The 17,499-nt window shown below is 40.8% G+C and overlaps 1 protein-coding gene and 1 long non-coding RNA gene across 3 annotated transcripts in view; both read right to left on the reverse strand.

The window, feature by feature from the left end:
* Nucleotides 1–809: 809 nt before the first annotated feature.
* Nucleotides 810–8,706, reverse strand: ARL14EP (ADP ribosylation factor like GTPase 14 effector protein). 2 transcript variants are annotated; one of them, XM_019551801.1, is made up of 5 exons: nt 8,618–8,700; nt 7,881–8,101; nt 4,668–5,176; nt 3,799–3,929; nt 810–2,961 (listed from the first exon to the last, which is right to left on the reverse strand). In XM_019551801.1, the coding sequence occupies exons 3-5, from the start codon at nt 5,088–5,090 to the stop codon at nt 2,733–2,735; spliced, it is 783 nt and encodes a 260-aa protein (XP_019407346.1). In that variant the 5' UTR covers nt 5,091–5,176; nt 7,881–8,101; nt 8,618–8,700; the 3' UTR covers nt 810–2,732. The 2 variants fall into 2 exon arrangements, with proteins under 2 accessions (XP_019407346.1, XP_019407345.1); XM_019551800.1 differs by lacking the exon at nt 7,881–8,101 and having other exon boundaries at nt 8,618–8,706.
* Nucleotides 8,707–11,691: 2,985 nt separating this feature from the next.
* LOC109320921 overlaps nt 11,692–17,499 on the reverse strand; it is a 19,811-nt gene continuing 14,003 nt past the window's right edge. Inside the window, exon 3 of the long non-coding RNA XR_002103879.1 lies at nt 11,692–11,791. This is a non-coding gene — a long non-coding RNA (uncharacterized LOC109320921). The remainder of the gene's footprint in view (nt 11,792–17,499) is intronic.

A 17,499-nucleotide genomic window follows, 5' to 3' on the forward strand; every position in this document is an offset into this window, starting at 1 on the left:
AATCCAAATCCTAGAGTTTAGCATATATGTTCTTCTGGGAGGTGGGGTTGTTTCATCCAGTTGTGAAAGAGGATATCCAGCTCTACCACTTCGCAAATATCCTAACCACTAGTTTTATAAAAGATGACGGGGAAGCAGCAATGATGCCAAGGCCTAAGTCAAGTCAAAGATCCTTCTGAGCCTAAGAACCTATTGGATTAGTATGCCTAACACATAACACTTTCTACAGCCTACAACACAGAAGAAAGATGTAGCTAGCATTACATCTGGCTGCCTTGACTCCTCAAGTTGAACAACAAGGTACTCACTTACGGTAGAGTCAACTGGAGGCAGCCTTTGGTGGAAGTCCAAAACAGAGCTTGAACTTAAGGTATTAACTACTCTGCCACTGCACTCCTCTCTCCCCTGGAGGTGATGTATTCAGGATAATGCAACTGCATTTTACAAGGTATGCAAGTTCAAATGGGATGTGAATACCAATTTTTAGAACTAAGATAACATGAGGAAGTCATGTTGCTAACATTGTGTCCAGCTGTTAACTCTCCAGGCAAATAAGCAGATTCATATTTAAAGCCAGCCAGTAACAGGCAGCTAGGCTCAAATTCACTTGAGCAATAATGAAAAACCTTCACTTCCTTGCCACTGTGCACCAAACCTATGTATCAAAAGGCCCTTAATCTCTGCAAATCAATCTTTACATGCTCATGTTGGGGTGAATAGTCAGGCTCTGAGAAGTTAAAACTCACTAGCCATAGCAAATCTTCTGAAAACAACCAAATGAGTAACTAAAGCTTATATTTTAAGTCATGATTATATTTTAAGCACTTAATATCATCTTTGTTCTGAAAACTATGCCATAAGCCACAGCTAGACGTTTTTTGATTTATGAAGCAGGAGAAAGCTACAGCAGCAGAGCCCCTTTAAAGAGCAGATATTATAACCTTTACACTTTAATTAGGAGAGGGATGAAACTGAACAGAGAAATAAAATCCTTTGGGACTATCTGGCAGAAGGAAGAGTGAATTGGATATTTGAACAGAGTTCTGAGGAATATTATATTATACAATGAAATCAAGCTTTAAAAAAACACTTCTAGCTAAAGCAACTTGGCAAAAAAACCACTAAAATATCCAGTGTTTTTGGAAAACTGTTAATCTAAAAACAGTTCTATTTTGATTGGACAGGGCTTAAGACAGTTTTACCCTCAATTTACTTAGTAACTTGACAACTTTCCTACTGAAGTAAAAAATTCAAAGATAAGTGTATTTCACCAAGTTGATGAGACTGTGCTTTAATGTTGTGATGCTACACAGAAGTTACAAAAACTTAAACTACTAACATATATATTTTACATACTACATAAGAAAATTATAGTTACTAGTCAGTGAATGCAAAATCTAATAAAAAGACTATCCCAGTAAGTGAACAGATTAAAAAAATGCACTGAATTTGAATTGCTGCTTAGTATTTCCTCAGTATTTACCAGCAGATGTCAGTGTAAGTTAGAGATAAGGTTAGTAAAAATAATTTCATATCCAGCTACGCACAATTTAAGAATTAGTTCTATAGCTGCAAATCTACTGAAATGAAAATGATGTACTAAATAATAAAATAGCAGAATGATGAAATCTGCTATTAGTAAATTTTATCAATATGGCAACTATCTCCCCTTGAGCACCACTGATGTGAATAATTCCATAAATATAAATTTCACATGCCAAAACTCTCAGTAAGATTTGTTTATATCATCCAAAAGGTTGAGATTGCTTAACAGTACAAATGCTACTCTAAAAATTTGTTAGAACTTCTGCCATAAAAAATCTACTTTCCATGATTTTTTCTATGACATGGGTGTAAAATATTAATTTGGTGTGAAGTCAGGGATACAATTTCAATCAAAGGAATAACATTCAAATCTGGCTGATTTGTCTATATTTAGTCTGGATACTAATGGAAGGAAGACATTTGGATGATTTTCAGCTGCTAAGTAAACAAATTGAAATAGTCATCAGTCTAACATGGACTAACTAAATCCAACTTTTGCATACAAAACACTATCTTTAATCCCAATTAATTTCAATAAGGCTATACAAAATTCAGCTAAAAGCAGTTGCCTGAATAATAAAACAGGATGCCACATTCTTTTACTGGACTGATATCCCCCAAAATACACGGCTCAATATTTCCAGTGCATTGGACATGCTGTTGATCTTTTTTAAGTTTGATGGAAGGCAGTTCCACATCTCACTTTAGAAGACAGAGTATTTACGATTATGCAACACATAATACTGGACATGACTGCCAATGAATTAAATTTAAAATGTGTAGTAGTTTACACACAATAAATATAAGCAGAAATACTGAGTTTTTAAAGGTAGAGAATGATCAAGAGATGCATGAAAATCGTATTCTCTACAGAGAGAATATATGAAGTAGCTAATTCCAGATTTCTTTTAGCATTTTCCCCTTGCACTTTGATACAATATCTCATTAACTAGTAATGCACTGCAACATTTCAGTCAGTCAGTTCAGATTTGTATAAGTTGACTGTAAGGTGGTATGAAGTGTGACAATACACCAACATCATAAAGAGCCTTTCTAAAAATCAGATCAACATGGATATGGAAGTGTAAACGCTCAATGTATGTGTGTAATGATGGTTTCCACTCATTTTCATCAGGCTAAGTTCTGTATGTACATGCAATACACCAATCTATATATATATTTGTACATTAACCAGCGTGTTTATTGCGAATAATTTCTCCTCCTTCTATTTCAATTTGTTCATATAACCACTTGCGGTCACAGCGGCATTCAGCTCCACATTTATTGGAACTACACTTGGGACAAGCATAGAAACATCCCAGGCAATCTTCATCAAGACAGTCACAGAGGTCCATCCCACTGACAATCAGAAGTCCCTGGCTATCATAGACTTTACTCTTTGCTGGTATAATTTGCCTGTATAATAAAAAACAGTTATTATGAATTGCTGGAAATTAGAGAAGAGATCAAACTAATTTCTTTTGTGAATTCTGGTTTCAAGCAGTTCATCAGTTTTCTTGTTTAGCACCAAGCCATTTTAAAAATCTGTACCTATTACACTGCTTGTTTTCTACCTTCATAAAAACTAGTGCCTTACTTTTTTTTTTAGCCCTTTAACACAGAAAGTTCACAGGAATGTTCTCACTTGTCATATCCTTACCGCAATCACATATTCAGTTAACTGTAACTCAGTTTACATTTTACTCATTACTTACCCCCCACCTCCTAATTCTATTCAATCCAAGGAATGGATTACTAAAAAACAGGGGGGGGGAAATCATATCAGATACAGAAGCTGTAGTTCAATTCTAAAGTCCTGCCAAATTTGATGTGGCATTATTCTTTCCTAACAAAGTTTATTTACATACACTCCTAAATTTGTTTAGCTTGCCTTTAAAACAAAAATACCCTGATTTAGGGGGCTTTTGCACTTCAAAAGTGCAAGAACTATTATATTTAGCACGGTGACTAGTGTCCCTGGACATCTCTCTCTCCTAAAGCTTACATTACCTTTGGTTATTCTAACACAAAGGCAACTGATTAAACAAAATATTGCATTAACATATTATTACGAGGCTTGGCTATATAAGGACAATCTATCCTAGTCCTAACTCCAACCTTTAAAAAGATGGAAACAAGCATCCCAAATTATGGAGAAATCTGAAATGGAGTTCATAAAACAGAGACGTTTCCCCCTCCTTGTGAGACGCATGAAAGAAAATTATACTTGAGTTAATATAGGAAACAGCTCACCTGTCAGAAGTAGTTGATACACTTTTTGTTTGTAGCCTTCTCTTCTCTCTTTTACTGGTTTCTGGAGTAAACTCAGTCTGTCGTCCTGGATTAGCAAACTGCAAGGACTTCAAAGCTTTAGCTGTTCGTCCCTGAACAAAGATAGAAATTCTCATTTTAAATATTAATACTAAACCAATTCCATAGGAAAATTAACCGTCAAGCCTTAGGTAAATTGCTGAAGTCAATTTGTGCATGAGCACTGCATTTCCCAGCGGGGAACAAGATGAATCTTAAAAGAAGAGTGTTACAAGTAATTGTGCCACTTAATGGTGCAAGTTAAATGAATAAACAAAAATACAAATCTTACCTGAATAACTGGAATGGATTCTAAACTCCTGTACTCTCCTCATCAGGCTTTAATGTGTTAGCAAAAATACAGTTTTAGTTTCCTGGGCTGGATGGGCAAGTGTTTCTAAATTACAAAGCTATTTTTTTCTGAGAAAGAGTCTATGGCTTTTATTAGTTTCATACACATTAATGTATACACAACCTTTTTCATAGACTACATAATGCTAATTAGCAACCCGAGAAAAATCCTACACACGTCCATAAAAGCAAAAAAATTCATGACATCTTCTTTCACAAGGGCTCTTGTAGAATTTTAAAGATAAGTGAGTTAAAAAATTTGTCACTCTCTTTTAAAAGGACACAGAGCTTCCAACAAAAGGCATACAAACAATATGAGTTACTAGAGACTTAAAGGACTAAATGCTTTCACATTTTCAGGAAAAGACTTAAGAATGTTCTTTACGTAGGACTCAAATGAAGCCAGCCCCACCCCATTAATGTGGGGAATTAGAGGGGTGAAAAATGATCCATATACATACGTCTGAATCAAGTTTCCTTCTTTGGCGATCTTCAGAATCAACTTCCACACGTCCATAGATTATCTGCATACATTTTGGACAAAGCTTCCAGCCAGGCACAAACTGTCTTCCAAACTTGGCACTTAGAAAAGTTGCATCATGTAAATCAATTGCACGTAAATTTTTCTTTGATAATTTTCTGTGCTCGTTAAATGGGTCACAACATGATCTTTGCATGTCTTCAAATCTGTCAATGTAAATTGTGGCATGATGGAAGCAGATTGTATTGTTCTCAGAAAGAGCCATTCCAGTCCTAAGCTGAAGTAACATCAGATCTGATGATGATATTTCTTGTTTAGTCTTGAAGCCAATGTAACGGGTATAGTAGGTCTTATGACACTCATTGGCAACTTGAAGTTGAATTCCAACTGAACATGGATCCATCTTACTTGATCAGTACAATCTATTTCACTGTTATTTTGCCTAGAATCAATTCTTTGTAGTCTTTAGTAGTTTCTATGAGGATCACCCTGGAGAAAGCATTAAAGTCAATCAGATTTATGCTGCAAACCTTTATCTGCAAGCTTTACAGACTAGGCTCAAATATTAAAAACCCTAAAATTAATTTCATAAGGAGCCCTAGTGTACTACTTCCTCTTATTCAGCGTTATAAGGCTGAAATGACATTTTATTTTATTCAAGAATTAACTATTTTATACTTTCTTCAGAGGCAGTTTTATATTCAAGCCAAGTTAAAGACTGATTCTTAAGTATGTAAGACCTTCACAAGAGTACAGATCTCAAAAAGTATACTTATATACATGGTTGTCTGACACAATATCCACTTGAAACTAGCTGCAAACCCAACACGAGCGTGAAAGCACCAAACATCTGCTACAAGACTTGGGGTACTTCTAGCACAACACAATTGCATTTGCTTGAAGCCAAAGGGTTAAGAAGCTTTCATATAAGCGTTAATTTGCTTTTTAAACAAACACTCATGAGCAACTTTAAACTAAGATGACTATAAACCCAACTTAGTTATAAAATTCAACTACATACAATTTTGCTTATATAAAAGGATCAGAAAAATTAATAATTGTACATATTTGTGCTAAAACACCATAGACAGTACTATTTATTTAATACTTATTGAAGTATTGGCCACTTGTACCCTAGAAAAAGGAACTCTAGAACTATTGGGGCTGTCACATCAGACAAAAAGATAACCACCCCAATATTGTAATCCTTCAGGAACAGGAAAACTGAATATTTCATGAAACTTCTAGACCAATATAGAGGAAAATGACACCAACTGTCTGAGACTCAGTGATTTGCTGATATGAAACAGATAAGTTAATAGGTTCTTTTTTTTTTTTTAACAAAAGGCTGTGAAAAGCCGTTGTTTGGAGCTTTTGCAGCAGAAATCCCCTTGATTGTAATGCTTTAGAGTTTTCCCAAAAATATAAGTGTATTTGAAATTTAGTTTCATAATCAGAATGTAATTATGAATATGCATGGCTGTCATAATTATGTCTTTCTATATACACAATAGCTTAGTGGTCTCTTGCATGACAGATGTTTCCAAAATCAAATTATTTGCGAGGCCACCATTTTTAGCGAACTTGAAAGCTGTTTCCAGTGCAAAGCTTCTAGCCAGTTCTGTGCAAAATTCCCTACTAGTTTCAAGACAGATTTATCCTACATATCAACAACTTTTATTATTGTTTATTACTCTATTCTATTATTCCTAACTCCTTATTTATTTAAATTCCATGAGATGTGCAGGATCCCCACGAATAGTTTTGGATAGCGTGGAAACAGTGAAGAATACTATATCATACAGTAGTGGTTCTCAGCCCTTCTGCATTCAGGACACCCCCTCTATTACTTTTCTGAATATGGTACCACTCCGGTTGAGAACCACTGTTGCACAACCTAAGTTTACTTCAGCGGTTCTCAACCAGGGGTTCTGCAACAGCAGCTGCAGCCATGGCCAGGTGGAACTGCCCAGATCATAAAGTGGTTGTGATAGGTGCATGAGCTCCTGCCTGTGTTAGGGTTATCTGATGGACTTAATACAGGCAGGAATGCCCACTTCTGCTGCAGTCCTTCCTGACACGACCACCCATGCTCCGCCCAGAAACTGAAGCACATGGGTAAGCCCCAGCTGGCATTGGTCTGGCAGACTGGAGATTTATCCATGTGTTTTCTGCGTTTTGCTCCAAGTTGCTGTCACCAGGTACAACTGCCTCATGCAGACTAGAAAGGGAAGCAGCAGAAATGGATGTTCCCACCTGCATTAGGTTTTAAATTCTCATCATTAAAGAATTTTGAATTAGGGTTACCTGATAAACACACGGCAAGCAGGACAGCCTGCTCCTTCCCTAGCCTCCTTCCCATCTGGCTCCCAGGCAGGATTTATTGACTACACTGGAAGAAACAGTCTACATGCAGAGAAATAACTGTTAAATGTCTGAAGTAAACTAGATAACGTTGCCTCCCTGATATGTTAACAATAAGAATTTTAGATTTTATTTTGTGTGAAAACAAATGACATGCATGCTGACGGTGGCACTGCTTTGAAGTGACCACAAACTCTCCGTTGTTTCTAAAACGGATTTACAAAGGATCCAAAAACTGTACTTTTTTGTCTAATATTTTTACTGTTACAGAGCTATAGTAGGCTTCGTTCCTAGGAAACCGTGTCCACCCTTTTGGTCTTCATTCCTTGATAGTGTATGCTATACTAATTATTTCCTTGAGTATTTTAAACTTTCTAATGACTGTTTGAGCTGCTTTATTACTATTTTTTTTTTTTTACCCCTAGGGAAACTTCTTTTCCAAATTCCTTTGGAGATTTTATATTACAAATTACATTTAAAGAAGAGATGGATAAATACCACACACTTAATCAAATCCTTATGCAAACGTCCAATACTTATGCAGTATCTTTGACATTCACAAAAATGACTTGGGGCTTGATATAACAAGCAGTATGTGGCTAAGATAACAGTGCAGGCTTCATACCAGGGGTGCTTTTGTTTCTATCCTTTCCAAATAAGTGAAATATTTCTGAATAACTCTTACTCCCCATATAGCATGTGTGAGCTAGGCAAAACATAGAACTGCAATAATTTAAACAACTTTTCATGTTTGCAGGTTTGTATGCTGGGAAGGTGCACTCACAATAAATGATTAAAAGCACTTGCTAGTCCCCTAAGCCAAGTTTACTTTGAGAAACTGTCAGCTTGTCAACTGCTGTCCTTGGCGGGCATCTGTACTGGCAGACAAGGGCAACACCTGCAGCACCAGCTGCGCTCATGCTTTGAGAAAGCACCTTCGCTGCACCCTTCCACAATCACGCATGTTTACAGGAGGCATGTTACAGTCCTCGCTCGACTGATTTATAGGCACGTCCTTGGCACAAACGCAGAAGCAGACGGCTTTTCAAGCTGGAGAGGGAAGAAATAGACACGGTTCTTTTTTTTTTTCCTCTTAGAGCAGCTTTCAGCTCAAACGGAGTGGACTGCAGGATTTCCCAGACTGGAGTAGATGTGGGGTCCTCTTTTTTATTATTACTTTTTTTTCTTTGTAAGATTTGCAGTCGCAGGTGCAGCAGCTCCTAGTCGGCCCTGAGAAGCATGAACAGACAGAGCGAGGCGCGGGCCCACGCGGGTGCTCAGTGAAGCGGTGGTGGGAGGCAACCTGGAGGCTTGAGGGAGCGTTACGGGGGTGGGGGCGAGCACGCAGCTGCTGAAGAGGGACAGGCGGCGACAGGGGACGCAGCAGCAGCTCAGCGGGACAGGCACAAGCGACAGCGGGCGAGCAGGCGACACGTGACCCCGCTCGCTCCCCCTCCTCCCCCCGCCTGCGCCTTGACGTTGCAGAGGACGCGGCAAGCCCCTGAGGGGGGAGAGGGCTCCCAACCGTCGCCCCACCCCCACTCCCACTCCCACCCCACGCCGTACCTTGCCGTAGGCCTTCTTCCGCCCCTGCCCCGCGGCCCCTGAACCGGACTCGCGCGTCCCCCCAACGACAGCCGCGGTGCTTGAAGCCGCCATTAAAACTTGGTCCCCCTCCCGGCCGCGGCCCGCTGACAGAGCATAGAGAGAGCGGAACCGCCAGCAGGGCTAGAGCGCCGTTTCCGTTCCAGGCGGTGAAGCCAGAGCCGCGCTGACGTCACCAGTTGCGTGTGGGGCTCCCTCCGGAGGGTAGTGGGGTGCGCGCGCAGCCCCAGCTGGAATGGGGGTGGAGCTTGCCGGGTCGGAGGGCAAGTCTGCTGCACCTCCTCAGCGTGATTACCTGGGCAGCGGTGGGAGGGGTGAAGGATAGAGACCCTCCCACAGCTACGTGTGATGAATGGAAAAACATAACAAGTTTATGTATTTTTCCATATGTAAAATAGTAGAACTGGGGGAAGTCGTCTTAAATGGAGGGTTGTCTTAGATTTGAGTAACACCGTACCTAGTTAGTCTCTAACGGGGCGTCTTTAGTGTGTGTGTGTCTATAGGAGGTGCTTACCACACCTCAGCCTAATAAGGCTGTGCAGTAGTGTGGTGGTTAAAACACACTAGTAGCCTACTGCGCAGAGTTATTAGGCTCACATGCAGGAAACATCACAAAATAACCATAGGCTACTAGTACTTTATTAAGCAGGTGCTAACCTAAATGTGCAGTATCTAAATGACCATGTAGATGAGCCTGGTTTCAAGCACTTTTATGAGAAAGGAACGTGGGTTCAGGAAAGCATGTGCTGTCTCTGTATCTTATATAGCTAGTCTTTAAAGGTGCCTGTGTATCCTGCTGGACTGCAGACTAGCAATGCTAACTACCTCTCCCCGTTTTCTAAAATCATCAACTATAGGCACAGCTACAACCATTTATGACTCTTTGTTTGCCCTGTTATTCCTGATTGGGAGGTGTTTGAGCAGCAGTCCTAATTGTTGATGGAAGCTTTCAGGTTTACTCCATGCAATGCGGCCCTGTCATGTAGAAAACCACCCTGTGCCTCAGATCAGCAATGATTAGGATGGAAAAACTGCAGGGGGACATGCTGTGGAGGGCTGCAGTGTGCTGTTGTGCCTTAAGCCAGTGTTTCCTAACCTTTTCCAGCCCAAGGCACACTTACGTTAATTAACATTTTCCATGGCACACCCATTAAGGCATTCCCCATTCTCATACCTATTGTAGTTCATTGCCATGGCAACATTTCATGGCACATCTGTTCATTTTCAATGGCACACTTTTGTGCTGCACCACACTGGTTGGGAAACACTGCATTAAACCACCATTGTGCCCAGTAGTCATAGATAGTTGCAGGGTTAAAGAGGCTGTTGCTGTAATGTAGGCTGTGAAGGTCTGCCCAAATTACAGTATCCCAAATTAGAGCTGTACACAGAGCTGCTAGTTATGACTAGTGCTGCGTGACCAGTGCACTTTTAACACCCAGTCTTGTGAAGAGGTCCTTCAGAGGCAGCCTTCTGCTGTGCCTGCGCTGGGGGAATCCATGTCTTGCTACACCAAAATTTTTATACTGTGAAGGGCTGGAGTGAGGCTGAAGATTTCACTCATAATATTGATTATACATTGTCTTCATCTTCTTTTGTATGGCTGATGTAGATATAAAACAGCTACTATCATTTTACATTTAAGTGGCTGAGGCAGAAAGTTGCATCAGGAGCAGCAGAGTGTATTGCTGTGATGCCTCCTTCATATTTGTGGATCAGACATTGAGTTTCTAATTTTTCATTTGTGCATCGAGTATCCACATCTCCTGTGTTTTGTACAGATATGGTTTAGAGTTGCCCATAAGCGGCATGGGAGATCAAAACTGGAAACATTCTGCGTTGAATCTATCACAAGATGTTTATTTGGATCTTCCTGTGAGCTCCATTTGGTTTTCCAAGCTTCGTCAGCATTGAAGTCTTATTGTTGAAGTTTAGGCGCATAGATCCAGAAGAGCTTGCACAACTTTAGGCAATGGTGAGGTGTGTTGTTGAGGTCCTGGTGGATGGGGAGACATTTGTTTTCTTTAATTTGCTGGACAAATGGGTGGAGGATCTTATTATACTGATGAAATCCAACATTCAAGATGAGAAGTACGTAAAGAAATATGTTGGTGGAAATACTAAATAAGGGCTCTGTCACAGTATGCAATGATACCCACTATGGCTACCTGAGGTATGGATGTTATTGTGAAACGTTAAACACCCCCTTCATGTTTGTGCTGGCCAGTGGCAGATCCAGAGGGGATGCAGTAGCACAGATTCACTCCTTTTTCAGTTGACATTGTGGGAGTAACAGTCTGGGACTTTTTTACATTTCCGAAGCAAGTAAGAATTCTCCTTATCCCTTCTGTGCTCAGGGCCCCCTCTGCCCCGCAGTCCACAGCTGCTGCTGTCCCTGGCTGCTTTGGGGCTGAGGTGGCTCCAGAATCACTCCTGCCCTGCTCCCATCAAGCTCTGTGGGTAATCAGACTCAGCTTGGTACGGTAGCAATGGGCAGATTTCTCCTTCCTGCCCAGTCCTCTGGGTGCTCCTTTTCAGGCTGGGAGTAGGCTCAGAGAAGGAGAACCTGCCCATTACTGCTGTTGTCCCTGTCTGAGCCATGCTGTCCATGTAGCCTGATTGGACTGAGACAGGAGCCGGTCTCGAACCTCTCCCAGTTTAGTCAGGGAATGTGGAGAGGGGAAGTGCTGCTGAGCGTGGAGTGCAAGGGAGGGGACAGAAAGGGGAGGCAAGATTCTTGCTAGATTGCGGGACTTAAATCCCATGAGGTAGTCTGCCCTCCTTGGCTGGAGGTTGAAGCCACACCTCCAACACTGGTTGCTGTTTCTGCACCCCCTTACCAAAACCTGGGATCCACCTCTGGTGGTGGCAGATTCTATCCAAAAGAATGTAGTTCAGCAAAGAAAAAAATTCAAAGCTGCATTTTATGGTAACTATTCTTCATCCTAAACCAGGGGCAGGCAATTATTTCAGGCGGAGGTCCACTTACTGAGTTTTGGCAAGCCATCAAGGGCCACATTACAGGCAGCCAGGAGCAGATAAATATTAATTTTCTAAATTTTTTAGGGGCCCCGCGGGCCAGATAGAATGGCCTGATGGGCCACATCTGTCCCATAGGCCGCATTTTGCCCCCCGCTGTCCTAAACTGAACTTTCAAGAATTGGAACCAACAAATAAGGCTAATTTGAAGTTTCTATTCTTAATGTTTACCACTGCATGCTTAATTGTGTCATATCAGGAGAAAATAGGACTATATATCCTGCAGTAGAATATCAGTAAGAATAAATCACATAGATGAAGAAAAGAAATGAATAAATTGATGCTAACACAGAACAGCAATAAAAATGTATTTAATTATGGGCAGTCCTTTCCTTATGTAGCTTCTACTTTTTAGGCAATATTTCATTATTCCCAGGACTGGTTTATCTAACTAATTACCAAACACAAAAGGTGAAGAGACTTCAGGATTTGATGTACTGAGTTTGATTAATGTTTTGCCCCTGTAAATCTTAAGTGAGGCCTACAGTATCTGACCTCAAAATACATAGATATTTTGAAATATCACACACACTGATATGGATTAATGACTGAACATATTTGATAGACACTGGGCTTTTCAATACTTTCTGTAATCAAATTCAAAAATACATATTTATGAAATGTAAGGGACTCAACATGGTATAAATTCTGTTTTCAATTACATGTGTAGAATCTCACAAGGAATGCTCAGAAAACCCATGTGCCAAGCTTACCCATATCTCTTCTAAATATATAGTTGATTTAATAAAGGATCCTACATCAAAACACCTTTCATACATTTCCTGGGTCATTTTGGCTTTGAACTTCCAACCTTATTACATATCTGAGGACAGAATTTTGGCTGGTAATGCCAATTTCTACGCATTACCAGCCAAAATTGGACAAAATTTTAGAGCAAAGCTCAGTTTGTGCAAACTCATGTTAACTCAAACTGAAAAACATTCTTGAGGGCTGAAACCACAGAACTTCACTTTGCAGGTCTAGCAAAGGCTATCTATCTATTTTTCAGTTTGTTCAGTTCTTCAGTGGTCCTTCATGCAATGAGGCTGCAGAGCCAGCAGAGGGCATAGCAAACTCTGTTTAGTAGGTTCTATAAAAAATCTGGTTGCTGTTTTTAAAAAACAACTTGACAATGGAGTTTTAGATTAAAAATAATTAGTGTGAGAAGCACTTTCATGAACATCGTTTAGATGGATTTTAGAGAAGTAATTGCCATATTCTTTTTAATTTTTGCCTCAAAAAGTGCTTTTCCGCAAAGGGGTTGCCATAATCTACCCCTAGTAGATCAGGCCAGGAGTCATTTCTGTTATTAGTTTATTATTTCTTTTTAAAAAATTCTTGAAAACTTTCTTCATCACTCTTTGGGATAAAATACCCTATATATCACCCAAGGATATGTGAATCTTACTGGCTGCTATTATTTGTTTTTTTAAGTGTGCTTAAGTTATCTGTAGGCAGACCAGGGTCTGTAGGTAGATGTGATATCTTTTATTAAACCAGCTAAATAGTTGGAACAATTGTTCTTTGCAAGCTTTTGGGCAAAAACACCTTTCTTCAGGCATAGGGATTGTCTGTATCTGTAGACATTATAGCTCTATATATACAAAGTACCATGCACATTAGTGTTGCTATATGAATGGTAATTATAACAAATAGGGCATGCCTTAGTACCATATGCTGAAGCAGAAATGAATATTTTTGCATAGGTGATATTTCTATTCAGTCAGAGGCACTGCGGTTTTAGCTCTCTAACAATATGTGACATATGGCTTTGTTCTACAGTGAGCTAGTCCCTACTTAACCTTTGCTCTCATGTTGCACAGTGTTATGAACTTTATAGAATAATAACTTTAAAAAATGGAAAAGACCCGTAAGAACCATTCAATTACTATTTTTTTCAGTACCTAAAGATGGCAGTAACTACATGATCAGCACAAGAAGAGCATCTGTTTTATGACTGTACTACCTCCAAGTGCCATTTCTCCATACTTTAGTAACTGAATGTTTACTATTCAATTTCATCTTTTCAGCAGCATTCTGAATGGATAATAATAAAAATGTAAACTGTACTCAGACCAAATACAGCAAGTCATAGGGGGAATCTAAGAATCATTTTAATGAACCAACACACTAGTATTAGTGTGGTAGAGGAAGATTAGGGGCCAGGGTGGGTCCCAGAATAGAGAGTAAACCCCAGGAGATGCTTGGGAACACACAGAGTGGTAAGTGGTGTTTCCAAAGTGAGTGCTCCACCATAATTGCCCAGCGGTAAGACTGGGTAAGTAGTTCCAGCCCTGGAAAGAGGCAGCCAGGGACAGTGCCATAGCAATGAAGTTTGGTGCCTGGACCAAAGCCTGCAATGGCAGCCCCCCCTCACCCTGCATGCCTGGGGTGGTCGCCCTGCTCACCGCCCCCCGTCCCCCCCCCCACATTGTTATGGCACTGGCCGGGGACAGCCTCCTGTGTCCCTGTGATCAGGATGCCAGGGAAGCTCTCTAGCCAGTGCCTTCCTGCCAACATTGACAGAGCAGACGTGCTTGGGAGAAAGGCGGATGGTTGGGCAATTGCCACGAAAGGAGGTTTGGCTGATGGGAATGTGGAGCTGTGTCTGGGAAGCTGGAAGAAGCTACTGGAGAAGCAATAATGAGAAGGTACTGCAAAGATCTTTCTTTCCCTAGAGGGACTGCCTGGGTATATATTGAGGATCTGAGGGCTTGTAGCCCTGGATGGACTGTGTTTTACTTTCTTTTTTTCCTTTTTTTTTCTTTTGTTGTTGAATTTTTCTTTATCCTTTGTGCGCCTATTGCCTGCTACACCAATGAGGCCGTTTGCCTGGTGAAGGCTCAGAATGGCATAGGCTGATTTCACCCTGTTGGAGGCCAGGACTACATTGGCTGGTTGCCCTGTCGAGGGTAAGGACTGTTGTAGTGAATTTTGCTGCTGGGGCAAGGACTGCCTAGGGCACCAAGGTATGAAGGCTTTAAGGTGGGTGGGCCTGCAGAGGCCTGAATGCTCGTCACAGCCTGGAAAAACTAGAGTTGGGGTGAGAGGCCATATGAACTGTTCTCGACGTAATTTTTTTTCCTTTGTGTGTGTTTTTTGTTTGACATTTAATTGGGGATTAAATGGCCTCAAGAGTGGCATACCCTTGCTGTGGAGAGAGGCCCATCTCATTGTTTTTCTTCTGTTGAGGGTAGAGAAACACCCATGTGAAACAACCACTAGTGGTGGTAAGGGTGGGGTGCAGGGGAGGAGGAACACATAAACTGACCCTTCACCCCCCCGCATGGGACTGGCATAACACTTTATTCAACTCCCCCAGTATCAGAACATCAAGTCATGGCAGAAAAGAACCACTGAGGTGGAAGACAGTCAGAAGGGAATGCTAGCATCCTCAAAGTAAGATCTGACTCAAGGTAAAGAAATGTCACCCAGATGGGGGCCAGGGCCCTACAATACATACCCCAGCAGTTAGTAACAAGAATCATGGGTAGCGGCATACACATTAGCTCAGGTCAAACACAGATGATGGATAATGACACCTTGTTTTCATTCTCAATCATTTAAAAATTAGTTCAATCAGTATCATGATACAAACACTCAATGCAAGATTAAGTTAGTGTAGGAAAGACTGTGATGGATGTCCACTCTGGCTTCTCATATCATTAGGTCAAGGCCACAGTGGAGCAGAACCAGGCTTGCTAAAATTGTGCTCTGAAGAGCCAACAAACATGGTTCTATCTCAAAGCATATTTGAAAACCAGCCATTATACAAATTGAAAGGGACTAAACTGACCTTGAAGGGCCACACAGAAATGTATAGCCATTTTTAAAACCAAGTTAAAAGGTTAGAAATGCCCTGAAGATACTTTTTGTGGTTTTAGGATTATTTTCCTTTTTCTTTTATGTTTCTTCTATGTTCCTTCTATCACAGAAGAAAAAACTGCAGATTCCTATACACAAATTTACAAAATAACCAAAGTGAAGGAAGCGGAGGCTTTATCCCACCAATCTGTCATTTACAGTAGGCTTTGTTGTTACTTGCTAAAAATATTCGGACAGAAATATGGTTCTTAAATTGAGTGTTTCCCTTTCATATGTAAGAATCTGAGTCATGATGCCTTTTTTTAAAACTGTTTGCCACATCACTAAAAATGGGTTAGATGGTTATCTAAAAATAAATGTATATAGCAGTAAGAGAAAGAATTTTGCATTTAAGGAACATGATACCCAGGATTCCAAAGCACAGGAATAATATATGACATAGTTCTTAATGTGTCAGTTACTAGAGTTAGAATACTACATTTTCTCTTTCCCCATCTAACTATTAATAGAAAACCATTCCAAAGTCAATTTATATTGCGTAAGTCATACATTGGCTCAAGACTGACAGAGAAACTGTAAAGTGCTATCAGTCAAGGAAGGTGATAAGACTTCCTCCATTGATTTGCCTTGCCTGTAATGAAATGTGTGAAATTAAGGAGAATAATTCATAAGGTGAGATTTTTTTGAGATACGGGTTGTGACATCAATTTATATTAAATAACGGGAGAGAGCAGTCAGGTTTGCATATTCACTTTTTAATGCTTGTGTCAATCAGTAAGGTGGATGGTATAGGCTTAGATTCTGATTTCATTTATATTGGTGTTAGCCAAAAGTAAATCCAGCATTAGCAGATTGAGATTGGCTTTGGTTGATTGCTCCACCTTTACTCTTGTGTAAATGAAATCACAGTCTACCTTATAAAGAGAAAAAAAAATGTCAGGTCTAGCCTGAAACAAATATAAAACTAATATATTTTTCATCTGTAAAGTCCCAATCCTGCTGTCATTACAGTTAATGCAAAGACTCCCATTGATTTTACCAGTATGAGGCTGGGACTTAAGTTTGTTTCTCTGCCAACACAGAATTATTCCCAGCCATACTTCTCTTATGTGTCCAGGTTTTGAAATTGTTGTATTGAAGGAAATGCTGTCAAGTAATAAGTGAACTCCTCTCTCCCAAAGTATTCTCAAAATGGTTTAATGATGTGTTCAGAGGGAAGTCAAATTATTCAAGTCCAGCATAAAAGAGCTAGGTCACATTGAGCAAATCATTTAACTGGTCCAGTCTTCATTGTCCAGACTAATCTACTGCACAGTAAGTGTCACTGTACACACATGCACAGCATTTACTGCACAGTAGATTAGTGTGCTGCACAGTTGCCTGCTATCTGTACATACAGGTAGTAGCACACGTGTAGACTGCTGACTGGCAGCAAATTGACTCAGCCCAGACACCAGGGGGCAGGGAAACTGCCCAACCCAATGTCCTGATCATCAGATTGGTGCATGGGGCTGGGAAAATGTCCCATGCCCCTATCTGCTGATTGGGGCATGGGGCTGGGCAGCAGCAGCCTGGGGGAGGGGACATTTTCCTAGCCTCATGCCCAGTCTGCCTAATGGGGCATGGGGCTGGGAGGCAGCTGCCGTGGAGACGGGACAGCTTCCCCCATCTCCCTGGAGACCATGGCCTGACTCTGGAGCTCCCATGCCAGCCTAGGGCTGGCACCCAGGGTAGCCTGGAGGTCACTCTGGCTGCTGTAGGGGGACACAGCAGGGATGGAGTAGCTCTGGACTGAACTACTCCCCTTGGGAGTAAATTTTCTCCCATCTAGAGCAAATTTTCTCCCGACAGGCATATGTAGATATTAGGTCTAGAAGGGACCTCGGAAGATCATCGAGTCCAGCCCCCCGCCCAAAGGGCAGGAAGTCAGCTGGGGTCATAGGATCCCAGCAAGATAAGCATTCAATTTGCTCTTGAAG

This window comes from Crocodylus porosus, unplaced genomic scaffold (assembly GCF_001723895.1).
Source record: "Crocodylus porosus isolate Cpor-Errol unplaced genomic scaffold, CroPor_comp1, whole genome shotgun sequence".
NCBI classification, from domain to species: Eukaryota; Metazoa; Chordata; order Crocodylia; family Crocodylidae; genus Crocodylus; species Crocodylus porosus.